Below are 15346 nucleotides of genomic sequence, written 5' to 3'. Positions count from 1 at the left end.
AGATTATTACAAGGTATGATAGGGGAAAAATGAAAAATGTTCAGTAGTTAACGGAGCAAAACTGACATAAGCGATGTGGATAGAGCAAGAATTAGTGTAAGAAGAGTTGAAGACAGATGAAGATGGAAAAAAGCTTACCAGGGGAGCTTAAAAATAGAAGTTGGTTGATACGTATGTAGAAGTGAAAAAGAAGCTAATTCAGAAAAATAGAGGTGTGTTATGTAGTATCATAATGGGAAAACAATCATGAGGGTAACCATTGAGAGAAGACTGTAATAGTTAAAGTCTTATTATCAAAACTTATACTGAGTTTGTTTTATCGTTAGGAAAGGGAGAGGTAAATTTGTTTGATTTATAAAGTATGTGGATGTCAGGTTCTCATTATATAGAAACTTTTCTGCTCATGGGTTTTGGAAGACTTGCTGTGTTACTGAGCTGAAAATTGTCAGTTAATAAACCCTATTGAAGATCTTGGCTGAATAGGTAACCTCAGTTACCTGTGTTCCAGGCTTGCATCCACTCAGATTGTGGGTGGACCTTGTTCCAGCTGCCCATCATAGTTGTACCGATAGATGATTTAGCAGAATGAGATTAATTGAAAACATGGTTGACATAGAAAAAGCAGAGAATAAAAAATTAAGATATGTCGATTCAGTAAGATGGAAAAGATGGCTTGGGAAATTAGGAAGATTTTATAAAAATTATTTTGGGCTTGAAAGATTATTCTGAACTTAAATACCTTAACTTGACATAGCTTGTGAAATATCATGAATAACATGCTTGGAAAGGACTTAAACCCCTGCTTTTCTTGTAAAGTAATTCTCGGCTTTTCCTTTGATGTAACAAGCTTGGGAACTTTGGAATAGTGTATGTCATGGTACTAAATAAAATGCAGAGTGAATGTCTGACACAGTTGGATTGAGCCTGCATGCACTGGTTCTTGCCTTTTCAATAAGTAGAGATAGGCAGTAAAAATACTAAATCCATCTATTAAAAATATTTAAATGTTTTTATTTTCTATATTATAAGCTGCCACTTGCCAACCAAGGTAAGTGTGATTTAAGAACAAAATTTAAATAAGATCGAGAACAAAGAGAATATTATTGTTGTTGTTGTCATTGTTATTTATTCTTACTGTGTGAACTTGATTAATAAAAATAGTGCAGATATTTGGGCTATGATTTATCCATCCAGCTTCCATTTAATTTTCAGTGGCCATTTATCTATGCTTACCACAGTTCTTAAGTAATGTGCAGTGGCCAGTTGTCTGTGCTAATCACAGTTCTTAAATAATGTACATGGTTTATCAACATTGTCTTTGATGTGCATCTTAAGGACATACTGGTTTTTGTTCAGTTTGTGGGTTTTTTTTTAATTCTTTGTTAAGACTGCAGCACAGTTAGAAACCTGGTTCTGCCCCTACAGGGAGGGTTATCAGTACCATTCCCTACAATGTTCCTTTTCCGGTTTTGAATGCCCATTTCATGTCTTTCCCAATGAAGGTAAAACAAATAATGCTGCTGACGTTGTGAATACTGAATAACTTCAATCATTTAATATTTGCTATATTGCTTCTTTAGAAGTGGAGAACTGCTGTGTGTATTTAGAGCTGTATTTTCTTTTGTTTGTCTTCTCTAATTACACTAATTTCCTGTCCTAGAGAGCAAACCATTCTGTCTGAAGCTTGTTAGTTACTTTTTGTTTGAACTTACATGTTATGCTGAAAAGTAGGGTGATTGTGTCACCGATGTCATATGGCTGTGAAAAAGCAAATACGACCCTTAGATACATTGGAAAATGCATTGGCAGAAAAGGGCAGTGTTGTAGCCATGATAGAAAGTGTTGGTGAAACTTCCTTTGAGATACTGGCATTAGAATCATTTCCATTCTTGGTTAAGAAGGGAGAATATGAGACTAGAGAAGGCACAAGGAGGTCTGCTCAGATTACTGAGGGGATGGAGATTTGCTTTACAAGAACAGATTGATAGAATCCATTTAGCCTAACAAAGTAGTAGCTGAGATGGGTGGAATTGCTGGGTTTTGCTGTACAAGTAGGGTAATGCAACGGAAGGAAAAAGAACTATCTGGGATAGATGTCAGTGTTGTTCCAGGACCGAATGTGAAGGCATTGACTGCAAATAAAGTGAGTATGGACATTGAAAAAATATCATCACCCCTGGAAGAATATGGTTCTGAAGCAGGTAGAGTGGAGAAGGACTGAAAGATCAGCCTTCAAGAGGTACTGCAATTTATGAAAAGATAGCGTAATGTGATTCTTACAACATGAGATGACTTCAGTATGTGTCTGAAAAGACTTTTTTTTTTTTTTCAATCCAGCTTGTTGAAATTTCTTTTTTAAAAAACTATTATTCTGCTCTGAAATGTCAAGTATTGGAGATGCTTCCAGCTGTTGTGTGCGTGTGCTGTGGGTTTTTTTCAGAGGTAGAGCTTGAAGCCCTCAGTCTGAATAATAAGTCTACATATATCCATTGGTACATTTTCTGAAGATCTGTTGCTCCAGTTGAGTTTGTATATGCAATAAGCATAAGGAAAAGCAGATTTAACATGACGTTAAAAGGCTGGTATCTCCTATGTAAACCCAGGTTTTCTGAAAGGCTCTGAAATTCCTTTTGGTATTCAAGAGATTTGGAGGATTGCTTACTTGAGGGCCTGTAAAATGCAAATTGATGTGGTTTTGTAGGAAGAACATTAAGATAACTGGATGTGACTTTTTAATGTGTGTTTTATAAACCTTTCACCTTTTGGATGTGATGAAACTACTATTAAACTGCTTTTCATAGCTTTGTTGTTTGTGCTTGTACATATAGAGAGTTGTCAAAACGCACATTGCTGTAGTACAGTTAATCTGCAAAGTCTTAATATATTTATTGTAAAATGGAATTCAGATTTCTGATTCATGTCATGCCTGTATCTCTGAAGTTGTTTAAGTGGTACACAAGGAACTAGTTGGAGTTTTCTGTAGCAAAGATAATTGGGACATCTATCAGATTTGGGTTTGGCTGTAATTAATTATTTTGTTAAAGATGGACGTTCACAAGTATGGACAGAAAGTAGAGAAAAGGAAGTATGGAGATACGAAAGAAAAATGAGGCTTCAGCAGGAGTTCTCAATGCATAAATGCTGCACATTTTTGCATGGGGTTTTTGTAATATTCTTTCTGGCACCCTTTTCCTTGCATTGTGTTCAGAAATGCCCGTAAATAACAGAAACAATGAATTCCCTTCCTTTGCTGTTATTAGACTTTAATTTTATAACATTTTGATTCTAAGAAATGAATTCACAATGTGGAAATCTGTGTAACAGTTCAAACAAATTAGTTGGTGTGTCTCTGGCTTACTGCATTAATATTCTGAAAGATTTCTGATGTTGGACTTGCTTGCATTAATTAGGGTTATTCATTTAATCAGGAGAAATTAAAGATCATAAATCCAAGTCTTCTCAAATGTTGGAAAGAAGTCATACATCAGATGACATTGTTCACCATACTGTTTCTGCCAAAAATTTTTATAAAAGTTATAGAGTTGGTTCCTGGTCAAAGCCTAGAATCCCAGAGTGGCCAGGGCATTAGGCAGAAAGCAGTGTTTTGATTAGAAGTGCCAATATTTGAACAGGCGGCAGAGCTTCAGCTTCCGTTTGAAACAGGTCCTACAGATTTCCTTATTAAGCAAGTTCCTGGTATCTCCGTGTCCTTCCCATCTCTTTTGTTGATCTTGAATTGTCTTTTCTCGTTTGACTGGCCTATGGTTTTGTAATTCCTTTAGACCTGTGAATAATGACATCTGTCATTTGCAGTCCTTTGTCTTTTGAGTCCAATAAATTAGACTACGTAAACTTTGTAAAGCCTTTGATAGTGTACAGCCCGTGTGTGTGCGTGCATGTGCACATATATATGTATCAACATTTGCCTGATGCCTTTTTTTTGGAGATGTGAGCAAGAAAGACTTTTAATATATTGTGAAAAAAAAGTAATACTACATTATATTTAGGAATCAGTTTTTGGAAAAAAAAAGATCTTTAAGATACTATAACAGCAGAACATAAGATGTTTTAATTTTATATTTGGGGTTTTTTACATGTTAAAAATTTTCAAGCTTTCAAAAGGCTTATCGTCAAGAAAGTAAATTTCCTTTCTAGGTCACCTGCAAAAAAAAGGTCAGACACTGATTACGTTGACTTCACTGTTAGTCAGTAGGATGGTTTAAAACTAATCTTTGCTCCTTTTATTTTAGGCTAGACAAATACCCTGATCTTCCTTTCCTTTCCATCATAGCTTATCTTACTCTTTCAGTCCTTAAGATAGTCTTTCTGTAATGAAGGAAATAAAACCTTTCATCTGACAAGAGGGTCTTTTAAACTGGTAAAATTCCACTTTCGTGTCTTCCTGAAGCATGTTTTTAATTTTTGAACACACACCCCCTCTACACCATGTGGTTTTTTCCTGCTCTTCGGAGCTGAGGACTGAAATAACCCAGTTTCAAAACTAGCATACGTTCTAATATGTTTTATATAGGTTCTGATGCTTACAAGTTCACCGCACTAGAAAACATTCTTTATTCTGTACCAACTCTGCAGCTATATAGGGGTTTTTTTGTTCGCTTGTTTGTTTGCTATTCTAGAGCTGGTAACTTTATTGAGGTGAACTTTCTCAACTTCCTCCAGGAAAATACTGCCTGACATACATATTCAGGAAAAAACTGCAAAGAGGATATGCTATTTATCAAACAATTGTAATTTTTCTTCTTCTTCCTTTCTTCCTTAGGAAGGTTCTACTGCCCCTGGAAGTAAACGTTGGGTATCACAGTGGGCCAGTTTGGCTGCTAATCACACACGTCATGACCAAGATGACATCAGATTGGAGTCATCCGTGCCTGCTCCATTAGAAAACGGTATTAAAAGCTGGTCTTGTCATAATTTCTGCTGAAGAAACCTATGAAAAGAGTGATTATGTACCTACATAAGTAGCTTTCTTACTGTTAGTACCTCATCTTCATCTGAAATTTTTTTGTCTCATTGAGAAGAAACAGCATAAAAATGAGCTCAACAGTAGCGTTTGGCGTGGCAGAAGAGTGCCAATATTAAAGTGAATGTTACTAAAAGAAAAAATACAAAAACTGTTTAAAATTAAAGAAAGTTTCACTTGAATGCAGTTTGGGTTGGCCTGCATAGTAGGTTTCTTTCCTTACATCTTTCTCAGTGCTGGCCCCAAATTGGACTGTAATGGATTGGTTGTTAAATAGTCCAACCTGAGACTTCGTTATGCAGTTGTCATTCAGCTGAAGCATAGCATACTTCCTTATCTTGTAAACATATAAGACTGTCCATGTTTCTTGAAAACCATAGAAATCTTCTCCTGAGTAATGAACAACTTTACCTCCCTTTCTTTTGAGTGCCTGATGTTCAGGCTATGCCTGTCCTTAGTTAAACTATTCACATTTCTTCTTTTAAATGGTTTGTTCTTCAAGATCTACACTCTTGACTGTAAAGAAGTTGCTTACTGTACTTTACTTCTCTGCTGTTTTCTTCCTCTGTTTCACTTTAGAGATGATGATTTAACACAGAACTCTAGAGTAATTTTTATGCTGATACATGTGTATTGAGGTGGAGTGAATGTAGCTCTCAATTTCAAAACTGACTGGTAGCTATGAAGGGATGTCATGTTAATGAGTGCTTCCTGTTCTGAAGCTGATGTGCTGTTTAGTCATTAAGAAGTAACTCATTGTCACTCTACTACTTCAGGTATGTTTTTGTCCTGCAATTCCAGCATTTCCTCTTATTCCAGCTGACTTAGAAAGTTTCAGCATCAAAAAAAAGTTTAAAAGGTTAGGGGAAAAAATGTGGTTTAGAGGTAGAAATGCTTTTCTGTGCACAGTACTTCTGAAGATGTACTGCCATCTACAGAACATGTCCAATAACCTCTTGTTAGATGGTGGTGAGTAGAATAATATTTCTTTCTGTAGTTTTGAGTGTTTTTATAGGGGGGTTTGTTGTTTGGGGTTTTTACTTCTTTTTTTTCCCCGTAGTTACATTCACAAGTGTAATGTGTATTCTCTACTTTTTTGTTATAGCTGCTGGCTTTCTTCAGATTTTCAAGAATCCGTGTCTGTTACAATTTCAGAGCAAGCTACATCTTTGACCTATAAGTTAGTTTCTGAGAAGACTTCATTTTCAGCTGATTAAAACCAGGTCTTTCCTGCTTTCAGAGCAGAACCATGTGGTTTGTTCCCTGCTTAGACTGCAAACCTGGTCCCAGCCCTCTGTTCAGCTTTCAAGCCTACTGCAGAAAAAAAAATGGCTATTACCAGGTTCTTTTGTTTTTTTTCCCTCACCACCTTCTTCGGTCTTCAGACCAGTGACAGAGATTTCTCTAAAATGTTCATCTATTGCACATGACATAGAAAAACAAAAAAAGAGGGCAAAACCCACAGTAATTATGTTGTCCATATTTTTCTGCCCAAATTTTAAGGTGCTTGCTAAGTTTAGATAACTCTCTTTGTTCCTGGCCTAAGTTAGATGAACTGAACCATTGTCTGAACTGCTCAATCTTGACTCCCATAGATGATAAATACATTTTTTTTTCTTTCATATACCCTCTGTTTCTCCTACACCACCTTAACGTAGATGTAAATAATATATGCATTTCCTAAGTGGATTTGCAATAGATTTACTTTACTACCCTCAGATTTCAGATAAAACTAATAAATTAATTCAGATACTTTCTATGTTCTTTATAGAGGTCTTACCTGTACAATTTATTCTTTACTGGAAAAAAAGCCAGTTAGCTTCCTCACAAAAGAGTTAGCTTTTAATTCTGTGTATTATTCTGGCACAGTGAAAGGAAGAGAAAGAACATGACTTCTAATTCTGAAGTTGAATAAATAATTTGACTACTTTAAAAAATAAAAAAGGTCAAACTGAAATATTGGGAATTTCTTCCAAAATGAAGCTGCTGTGATGTATGGAATAGTAACTGAATTTCTATTCAGGTTTATATTCAGCAGATGAAAGTATATGTAAGCATGTTTAATTGTTTCATCAGGTAGAGTTATTTTTCTGACATTTTGCTTTCTCAAATAAGTTTTCATGATCTTAAAATCATAGAAGGCGAGTCCCTTTATTGAAGCAAGCAATAAAATACATTCCACCTTCATAGTTGCATTTTCCTTTTTGGGAAAGTTTACAAAGAAATTTTTATTTTGATCTTACATAATGCAAACTTCTGTATTAATGGATGGAAGAATTCTTACCAGTTAACTGCTGCTTCTACGGTAGCTTTTCCACACCTCATAGCAGTTGAACGTTGCACGGGATACTAAAATTCAAAGAAGATGGAAAGGGGAAAAAATAAATTATCTGGTATACCTTGTACATAGAATAACGGAAATCAAGAGCAAATTATGCATGACTTGGAAGGATCAGGTGTACATGTAGGACACTTAAAAACATAGCTCTTGAGACTGATCCTTTGGGTGGTTAATGAGGGATGGTCTTTGGTTTTGGTATTGTTTTAAATTGTCACTTTCAGATGGGACACTAACTAGGATCTTTGGAGAGGTTAACACTTCTTTAACCATTATAAGAACTTTACAATTTAAGTGAAGCAACTACTGTGTAGCGCATGCCAATACTGCAAGAATTCTAAAATACTTAAGGAGAAACCCAGAAAGCATTCAAGCAGCAAAGCTGTAATGTAAAATACAGTTTGATACATATGTCCAAAGACCAATTCACAAAATCTGTCTTGTTGGGTTAGATGCCTGCATTTTCTTTAGATTTCTTAGTAGTTAAACTTTACATAACATGTATAGCCAAAGACAGTGCTGAACAACTCCACACCTTTTTTTCTACTAAAGACTGCTTGAAATTTACCAAGAAGAAAGTTACATGCCTAAATGTGTATAAAAAATTTGATCTGGTAGGTGTGTTTGAGAGAAGTCAAATCTTCACAGATAGCAATCGTATTGATTTTCATTGAACCTCCCATTTTTTTTATAATTTCCAAGCAAAATAGTCCACGAATTAGAAAAATTTGCTCAGGTTTCAGAGATACCTCCTGCTTCTCAATGAGTGTCTTAACACGGATTATACAAAAAAAGGTGTGAGTCATTTTGCATTCTTTATCAAAGGTGTGACACTGTGCAAAGGGAAAAGAAAGACTGTGAGGAGCTCAGAAAGCAACAGTTATGTACAGTTGTACAAATGTACAATTGTGTACATACAGCGTGGTTGTAGATGTTCATTTAAGTGCTTAGAGAATTCTTACAGAGAGGGAGGCGGTACTCCAGTTTATATTCCTGGAACAGCTGATGCTGGTGGAAAGCCTTGATAGTAAGATCCCAACAGGGTATGCAGAGCAGTTGTTTATAGACCTCCTGTGGTGAAAAGTGAATTGAGAGATGTGCATGTTAGTGTGTCACATTGTATTGCAACAACTGGGAAATGAACTTGCAAAAAGAATTATTTTTCTATCCAAATATACAAAGTTAGAACACCTCAGGAGAGCAATGTGTATTATCTCTGAGTAATAAAGGTTTGTTTCTGACAGCAGAACTGCTACGTTTGTTAAACGGGCAAGGAGGGAACAGTCATCACTGGAAAAATAAAGTTTGATTTCTAAAATGGGGGTATTCAGCATCACTTATTCCTGGCAACAGTTCATGGCACCGCTGTATTTTGCTGCTCAAAGAACGTTCTGTATCCACTAAGAATTCAATGACAGTGCTCTAGCAGTATTACTGCATTCTTTTGATGCTTTTTATATGTTTTCTATGTATCTCTATACTACAGTGCCTTGTTTGGGTTAAAAACATTCTTTATGCTCTCTGAGCCATAGTATGTTCTTTCTTCATGAGTAGGGCTTTTCGATACTGCTGAACGTATCTCCCAACACTGCAACCACTTCTTTGGCGGGAGGCTCGCAGGGGGTGGCTGTACCCCCTTGGTGAGACAAGAGCTTGAGCTGTGGGACAGGCAGGTAGGGAGGAAGGAGGGAGATGGTACTCCGTCCAGTAGCTTTGAGATCTGGTGCTGAATGTGTTTGGGAATGTAAGACTTGCTTTCCAGCTTTCCACTCCTTGCTGTAATAGCATACTGATATCACAGTGATTTGCTATGTAGCTATTTTAACGTACTCTGAGAACATAAAAACTTTACGTTCGCATATACGGTCCCAGTATACACGGCTGGCTAAAAGAGTTTGATTTCAGGGAGAGCATATCTTTGTAGCTCAAATTCTGCTATCTATGAAAACTTTTCTTTTTATATGAGAGCAATCCTAGCCCATGTTACGAAATATATATACTGAAATTACAATGAAGCAGGAAAAAATACCGTAGACCCTCTGAAGAACAACACAAATGTTCATGAACTGTTCCCTTCCCCAGTACACAGTCACAGAGTGTCAGCAAGGTGGTAGCCCAAGATGCCACACAAACAGGTGATTGTTCAGTCACAACCAAAATTATCCATGTTGGGAAGAAATTCTGCCTGTCCGTAGCAGAGCAGGAGGAAAGGATGTTGATTGTTCTGTCTTTGCACTCTTAACTGCCTTCTGAAATGACTCCTTCCCTTTCCCTGCAGTACGCTGATTTGGAAGGTGACTTTCTGTCATGGTCATGTCTCTGTGATAAACCAGAAATGGCTCATTGCAGTAATTCCATTGCAACATTTGAGACATTGCTTTCATAGACACTTGCTCATCAGCACTTGTGATTGCATAGAGTGAACTATTCTTTTGTATGACACTCAACATTCTGCTTCTGGTAACACAGAAGTACTTTTTTGATATATGTGATCTGTTTAATCAGGCAATACCCATTCTAAATTATGTTAGCATTTGGTTTTGTTGGGGTTTTATTACAAAATGTATTGCAACAGTGTGGAATGAAATAGTACAGCTTGTTATGTACAACTTACTTATTATAGTTTAGAGGTAGTTAATGTAATTCACTAACTGTTTCCAGTCTGTAATAAGTGGACTGTTTCCACTCTTTCCTGTAAAGAGGAAATGATGCCTAATGAGAATAGGACGAGAAGTAACGGGCTAAATTGGAGAAAGTCCAGCTCATGTTAAAGAATAAGAAAATTATTTTAAGAGTTGTCTACCCAAACAGCTTATAGGATAGTCAAATCTCCATCAATCGAGATTTTTAGGAACTCGTTACATGTTTTTAGACATACATTTGTATAAGTGTAATTGATCCTGCCATAGAACAGAGGGATGGACTAATTACTTTTTTTTCAGTTCTGTTTTATGTTGTTATATTAGTCTTATGCAGTCTTAAGAACTTAATGATTCTATTTACCTTGCTATTGAATGACTTCTCAGATCCGTTTTTCTCCTTTTAATTTTTAGACGTGGACATCAGTGAGTCTGCTATTTCCATTAGAAGCACTGGTTCGGCTGCTTCTATGACCAGCCAAGGTGAGCGAAAGAGGAGGACACTTCCACAGCTTCCCAAAGAGGAGAAAGTGAATGAAAGCTCAAAAGCAAAAACTGCATCTCATCAGAGATCAGAAATTGGTGAAAAGCAAGACACTGAACTTCAGGAGAAAGAAACGCCACCTCGTGCCTCGGACACTGACAGCAGAAGTACAGCTAAGTCAAGCAGAACAGTGAATGGTCTTTCGCCCAAAGCTACTGTAGACAAAGTTTTCTCTTTCCCCAGCTCTTCCAGTAAAGAGAGGGTTGAAACTGGCAGAGAAACTTCAGTGGTGAAACAAGCTTTAGCAAAAATTCAACAACAAGAAAGAAAGGAGCAAGGGCACTGGACACCCTCCAAATTCTCCTCTACAAAACCTGCTGCAAACCAGGCAGAGAAAGGGAGGGAGGACATTGCTGTGTCACCCAAAATGTTGGATAATCAAGACAAAGCTCCTGGACATGTTACAGATAAAGCAGAAATGAAGTTGGCGCACAGTGAGGGAAAAAGAAGAAAAAATGAGGAAACTATTAAAGGACAAAGTCCTAAAGTATCTGGGGGAGAAAAAAAGGAATCTTCAAAACCATTGGTGAGGCAAGGTAGCTTTACTATAGATAAGCCTAGCACAAATATACCTATAGAACTTATTCCTCACATTAATAAACAAAGTGGATCTGCTGCCCCTTTGGTGTCTGCGAACAGGATACGTGACAGAAGTGACTCAATGGACACTGATTCCAGTCTAGATACAACACTCATTTTAAAAGACACAGAAGCTGTAATGGCTTTCCTTGAAGCTAAATTGCGTGAAGAAAATAAAACTGATGAAGGTCCTGAGACTCCTAGCTATAACAGAGATAATTCCATATCACCAGAATCAGATGTAGATACAGCCAGCACAATCAGTCTCGTTACTGGTGACAGTGAAAGAAAATCCACGCAGAAGCGGAAAAGCTTTACAACCTTATATAAAGATAGATGTTCCTCTGGTTCCCCTTCAAAGGATGTTCTAAAATCTTCTGCAACAAGTGCCAGAGAAAAAATGGAAAAGAAGACTAAAAGTCGATCTTCAGATGGTGGGTCTAGAGCTGATGCTCGCAAAACTGTGCAGTCCAGTGGAAGAATGAGACAACCATCAGTAGATTTGACGGATGATGACCAAACATCCAGTGTACCTCATTCTGCCATTTCTGATATCTTATCATCTGACCAGGAAACCTACTCTGGTAAATCACATGGAAGAGTTCCTTTTGCCTCAGCAGATGAACTTTTACATTCCAAGATGGAAGGCAAGTCAGCTAAATCAAAAACCTCTCCTGTTGCACTTGGGCAATCTAGTAAATCTACCACTCTTCCAAGACCTCGGCCTACAAGAACTTCTCTCTTGCGCAGAGCACGGCTTGGTGAAGCCTCAGATAGTGAGCTTGCTGATGCCGATAAGGCTTCAGTGGCTTCGGAAGTGTCCACTACAAGTTCTACGTCAAAACCTCCATCAGGGAGGAGAAGTATTTCCAGAATAGACTTACTTGCTCAACCTCGCAGAACTCGACTTGGCTCCTTATCAGCACGTAGTGATTCTGAAGCAACAATAACTAGAAGCACTGCCCCATCTCGTACCCCAGAAGCTATTATCAGAAGTGGTGCAAGATTAACATCAGCAGGAGATAGTAAAGTTTCTGCTAGAACTCGAGCCAATAGCATTTCTCGACTTTCAGATTCAAAATCCAAATCTTTGGCTTCAGCTCACAATTCTCCCTCAGGTATGTGATGTTATTTGAACTAATTTTATACAGTACTAGATGTTTTTAATATGAGGAATTTATTTTTATTTTTTTTTAAGTACCTGTTCTTATGAAGCATTTCTTGAGTTTTAGTTGATGCAGTCTTTCTTTTAGGAGTAAGAGGCTTCCTTGGCGCAGGGCTTGTGGATGTTTCTCACTTGAAATCATATAGAGAAGAAATTGTAATGCATTAACACTGGGTATTTTTTTTAATTTAAAACCAATAACAGAGAATTGCATTGAAGCATTCAGATGTGACAGCACTGATTTGCATTAGTACAGAAACAGAGCAGAGATCATCTCTTTGCTCAAGTCATAGTGGAAGTCCAGAAGGTCAGCAGCACTTTTTACTACATAGAAGATACGATACTGATTTGTAGGGTAGGCTTAAATATGCTGAACAGCAGGTGTGCCCCAAGGTATACCCTGAGCCCTCTGCAGGGTAATTATAATTTAAGATTAGCTTCCAGAACTACAAAAATGAGATTTGGTAAGAATAATAACAATGAAGTAAAAAATGGAAAAATTAAACACAAACTACCTAACTAAATATCATAAAGTTAAGTAATTTGTATTAAAATGTTTGCCTTGCAATGGAATGGTTTCTATTCTCCGTGCCAAATCATGACAATTTATGATTTCTTCATGATTTCCAAATCATGTTGATCATCTTTTGTGTGGTAGTTCCTTCATATACTATTTTCCTATGTATGGAGGGAAAAGTCCATACAATTGATTAATTTTAACCTATTCTGTTAGAAGTGTAACATAACACAACACTTTTAAATGCAAGCAGTGAAAAAGGCTGATAGTTTTTTCCAGCAGCAATAGTAAATCAACCAGAATTACAATGTGGTAATTCTAAATAAGTGAACTTTCGTGTAGACTGAATATTTAAAATTGATGTCTGTGTTGCTTTTTGAACTGTCGTGTTACCAGCTGGACCTTATTTGAAGCCAATCCACAATCTATAAAAAAAAAAAAAAAAAAAAAAAAAATATTAATAGAATAGCCTCCAGTACTGTATGTTGTACTAAGATTATATATTCTCCTGTACTGTCTCCCATTCAGAGTTGATATAAACACCTGTGATACTTAAATCTCTCACAGTCCACAGTCCTACTGCTCTTCTGTTGCTTCTATATCATAAGTATACCTTCTTAGGATTCTTAGCATTCTTAGATTCTTCCCCAGACAGGTATCTTTTGGCTGTGTCATATATTTAGCTGAATAGAAATTTCTGAGGGATACAAATGAGGTGTTCACTGAACTATAAACTTGAGTATGTTTGATAGTATGACAGGTGTCTACAAAGATACAAATAAAAGGTAAAACTTCAAATAAAAAAATCAGTCTTGCCTTGTAAAATATCATTGGAAAAGTAGCATGTCTTCAATTTTAATCAAAGTTTTAAACTGATGTGTGCAGCCTGAAAGGTGGCAACATTGGGTCAAGGACGAGTATCAATTAAGACTGCTTCTATATTTTTACTTTAATAATTAACATTAGTTCACATCATGATATTGCTGGTTTCTGAAAAGGTAAACCCCAGGTTATTTGTCACTTCACTACTTTTTGTGTTTTGCACAAAACTATATATGCATTTTGAGCTTTGTGTCCATGTGAACTATTGCATGCTTCCTAAACTTGCCCCACATTGCTGCACTGAAGTGGTTTGTTGCTTCTGTGCAGGGGTGCTGGCTATCTTTCTCTTCTCAAGTCAACTAGTCTGTCATGGTCATCTCTGTTTAATGGTCATTTCATTTACCTGCATTATACAGTCAGAGTTTACTGTAGCTTGTATAAAATACCCTGTTTTCAAGAAAGAAAAAATGCCATCCTCTCATGAGCTAATCCAACATAATAAGCTAGGGATTTTTAAAAAGACCATTGTTAGAAAAATCTACATTAGAAATTGCTTCTGTCATAAAAAAAGCTTTTATCAGTGTATGTATCAAAACCAGGGAGAAGCCTGTATCGATGTAAAGGCAAAAATCTGAAAGAAATTAATAAAAGTCAGGTATTTTCAAAACAAAATCATAGCTTAATAATATTATCAACCAAGTCTTGTTACTATGTAAGTAAAGAAAATTATTACTGCTGTTTAGGATTTGGAATTCCAGATTTTGTCTGTATCGGTAAGCTTATTGCATTTTTTTTTTTTTACTGGAATACGTAGAGTATACTTCAGGTAAATCTAAATTGCTTTAAAAATTGTATAATCTTCTAGTGTATATATAAAAGTGTGTGCATATATAAATCTGTCTATATCTCCTATTATATATAGGCCACTACTCAGTACATTGCCATTTTTCCATTAGCATTTTATGAAATCATGCTAATAACTACCCAACACATCAAGTTATTAACGATATTATTTATTATTTTATTCTTAAAGGTATTTAAAACATCTTTGAATAGAAATGTGTTACTCCTATGCAGTGTATAAAAATGGAACGTAGCAGAAGCTTTCAGATCCAAAGCATATAATTCCTGAATTTAATTTTGTTTCTAGAAAAGTCAACAATTCACTTGTAGCACTTATGAAATTACTAATGAAGTGCCTGACAAAAGTGCCTCAACTCTTTGAATGTGTTTTACTTCAGGCACATTTAATCAAGGCTTAACAGCGATACATTTTCTTCTGTCCCTGGACTAGAATGACTGGAAAATTAATGACCATTACCAATACAGAGTTTGGTTTGGGTTTTTTTTTTTTTCTTTTACCAGAAGACTGGCTGCTATTGAAGTGTTGAAAATGTTCCATGGGTCTTCTCATCAAGGTTTAGTTAACCTTACCGCACTGTAGATCACTAAACATTGGCAGCAAAATCTTGCTTCTTAAATCCAGTCTACCAAAGAGAAAATTATCACCGCATTTCCCCGATCGTTTTGGATGTTCACATATACATGCCTGTAAAAAGGGGGCAAAAAAAGATGTAGTGACTGTCTTTTTTTTATTGTCTTGTACTTCATGGGGATGAATTGCAACATAATAGCACTAAAATTTTCAGAATGATTAGCAAGTCCATAATTTCAAGATTCTGTTAAGTTTTGCTTACCTTTAAATGAAAGGGCAAGGAGATAAATGGAACATCTTGGATGAAAATTACCAACATTAAAGTA

The 15346-nt window shown here is 36.3% G+C and overlaps 1 protein-coding gene across 6 annotated transcripts in view; it reads left to right on the top strand.

Moving 5' to 3' along the window:
• CEP170 (centrosomal protein 170) overlaps window positions 1–15346 on the top strand; it is a 102559-nt gene that overhangs the window by 64428 nt on the left and 22785 nt on the right. For all 6 annotated transcript variants that reach the window (XM_055714533.1, XM_055714530.1, XM_055714532.1 and 3 more), the window contains 2 exons: window positions 4781–4907; window positions 10373–12199. In XM_055714533.1, the coding sequence (XP_055570508.1) occupies window positions 4781–4907; window positions 10373–12199 (1954 nt within the window). The remainder of the gene's footprint in view (window positions 1–4780; window positions 4908–10372; window positions 12200–15346) is intronic.

This window comes from Falco cherrug, chromosome 6, assembly GCF_023634085.1.
Source record: "Falco cherrug isolate bFalChe1 chromosome 6, bFalChe1.pri, whole genome shotgun sequence".
Lineage (NCBI taxonomy): Eukaryota > Metazoa > Chordata > Aves > Falconiformes > Falconidae > Falco > Falco cherrug.
Note: the sequence above shows the minus strand (reverse complement) of the source record. Positions and strands in the feature narration are given on the sequence as shown.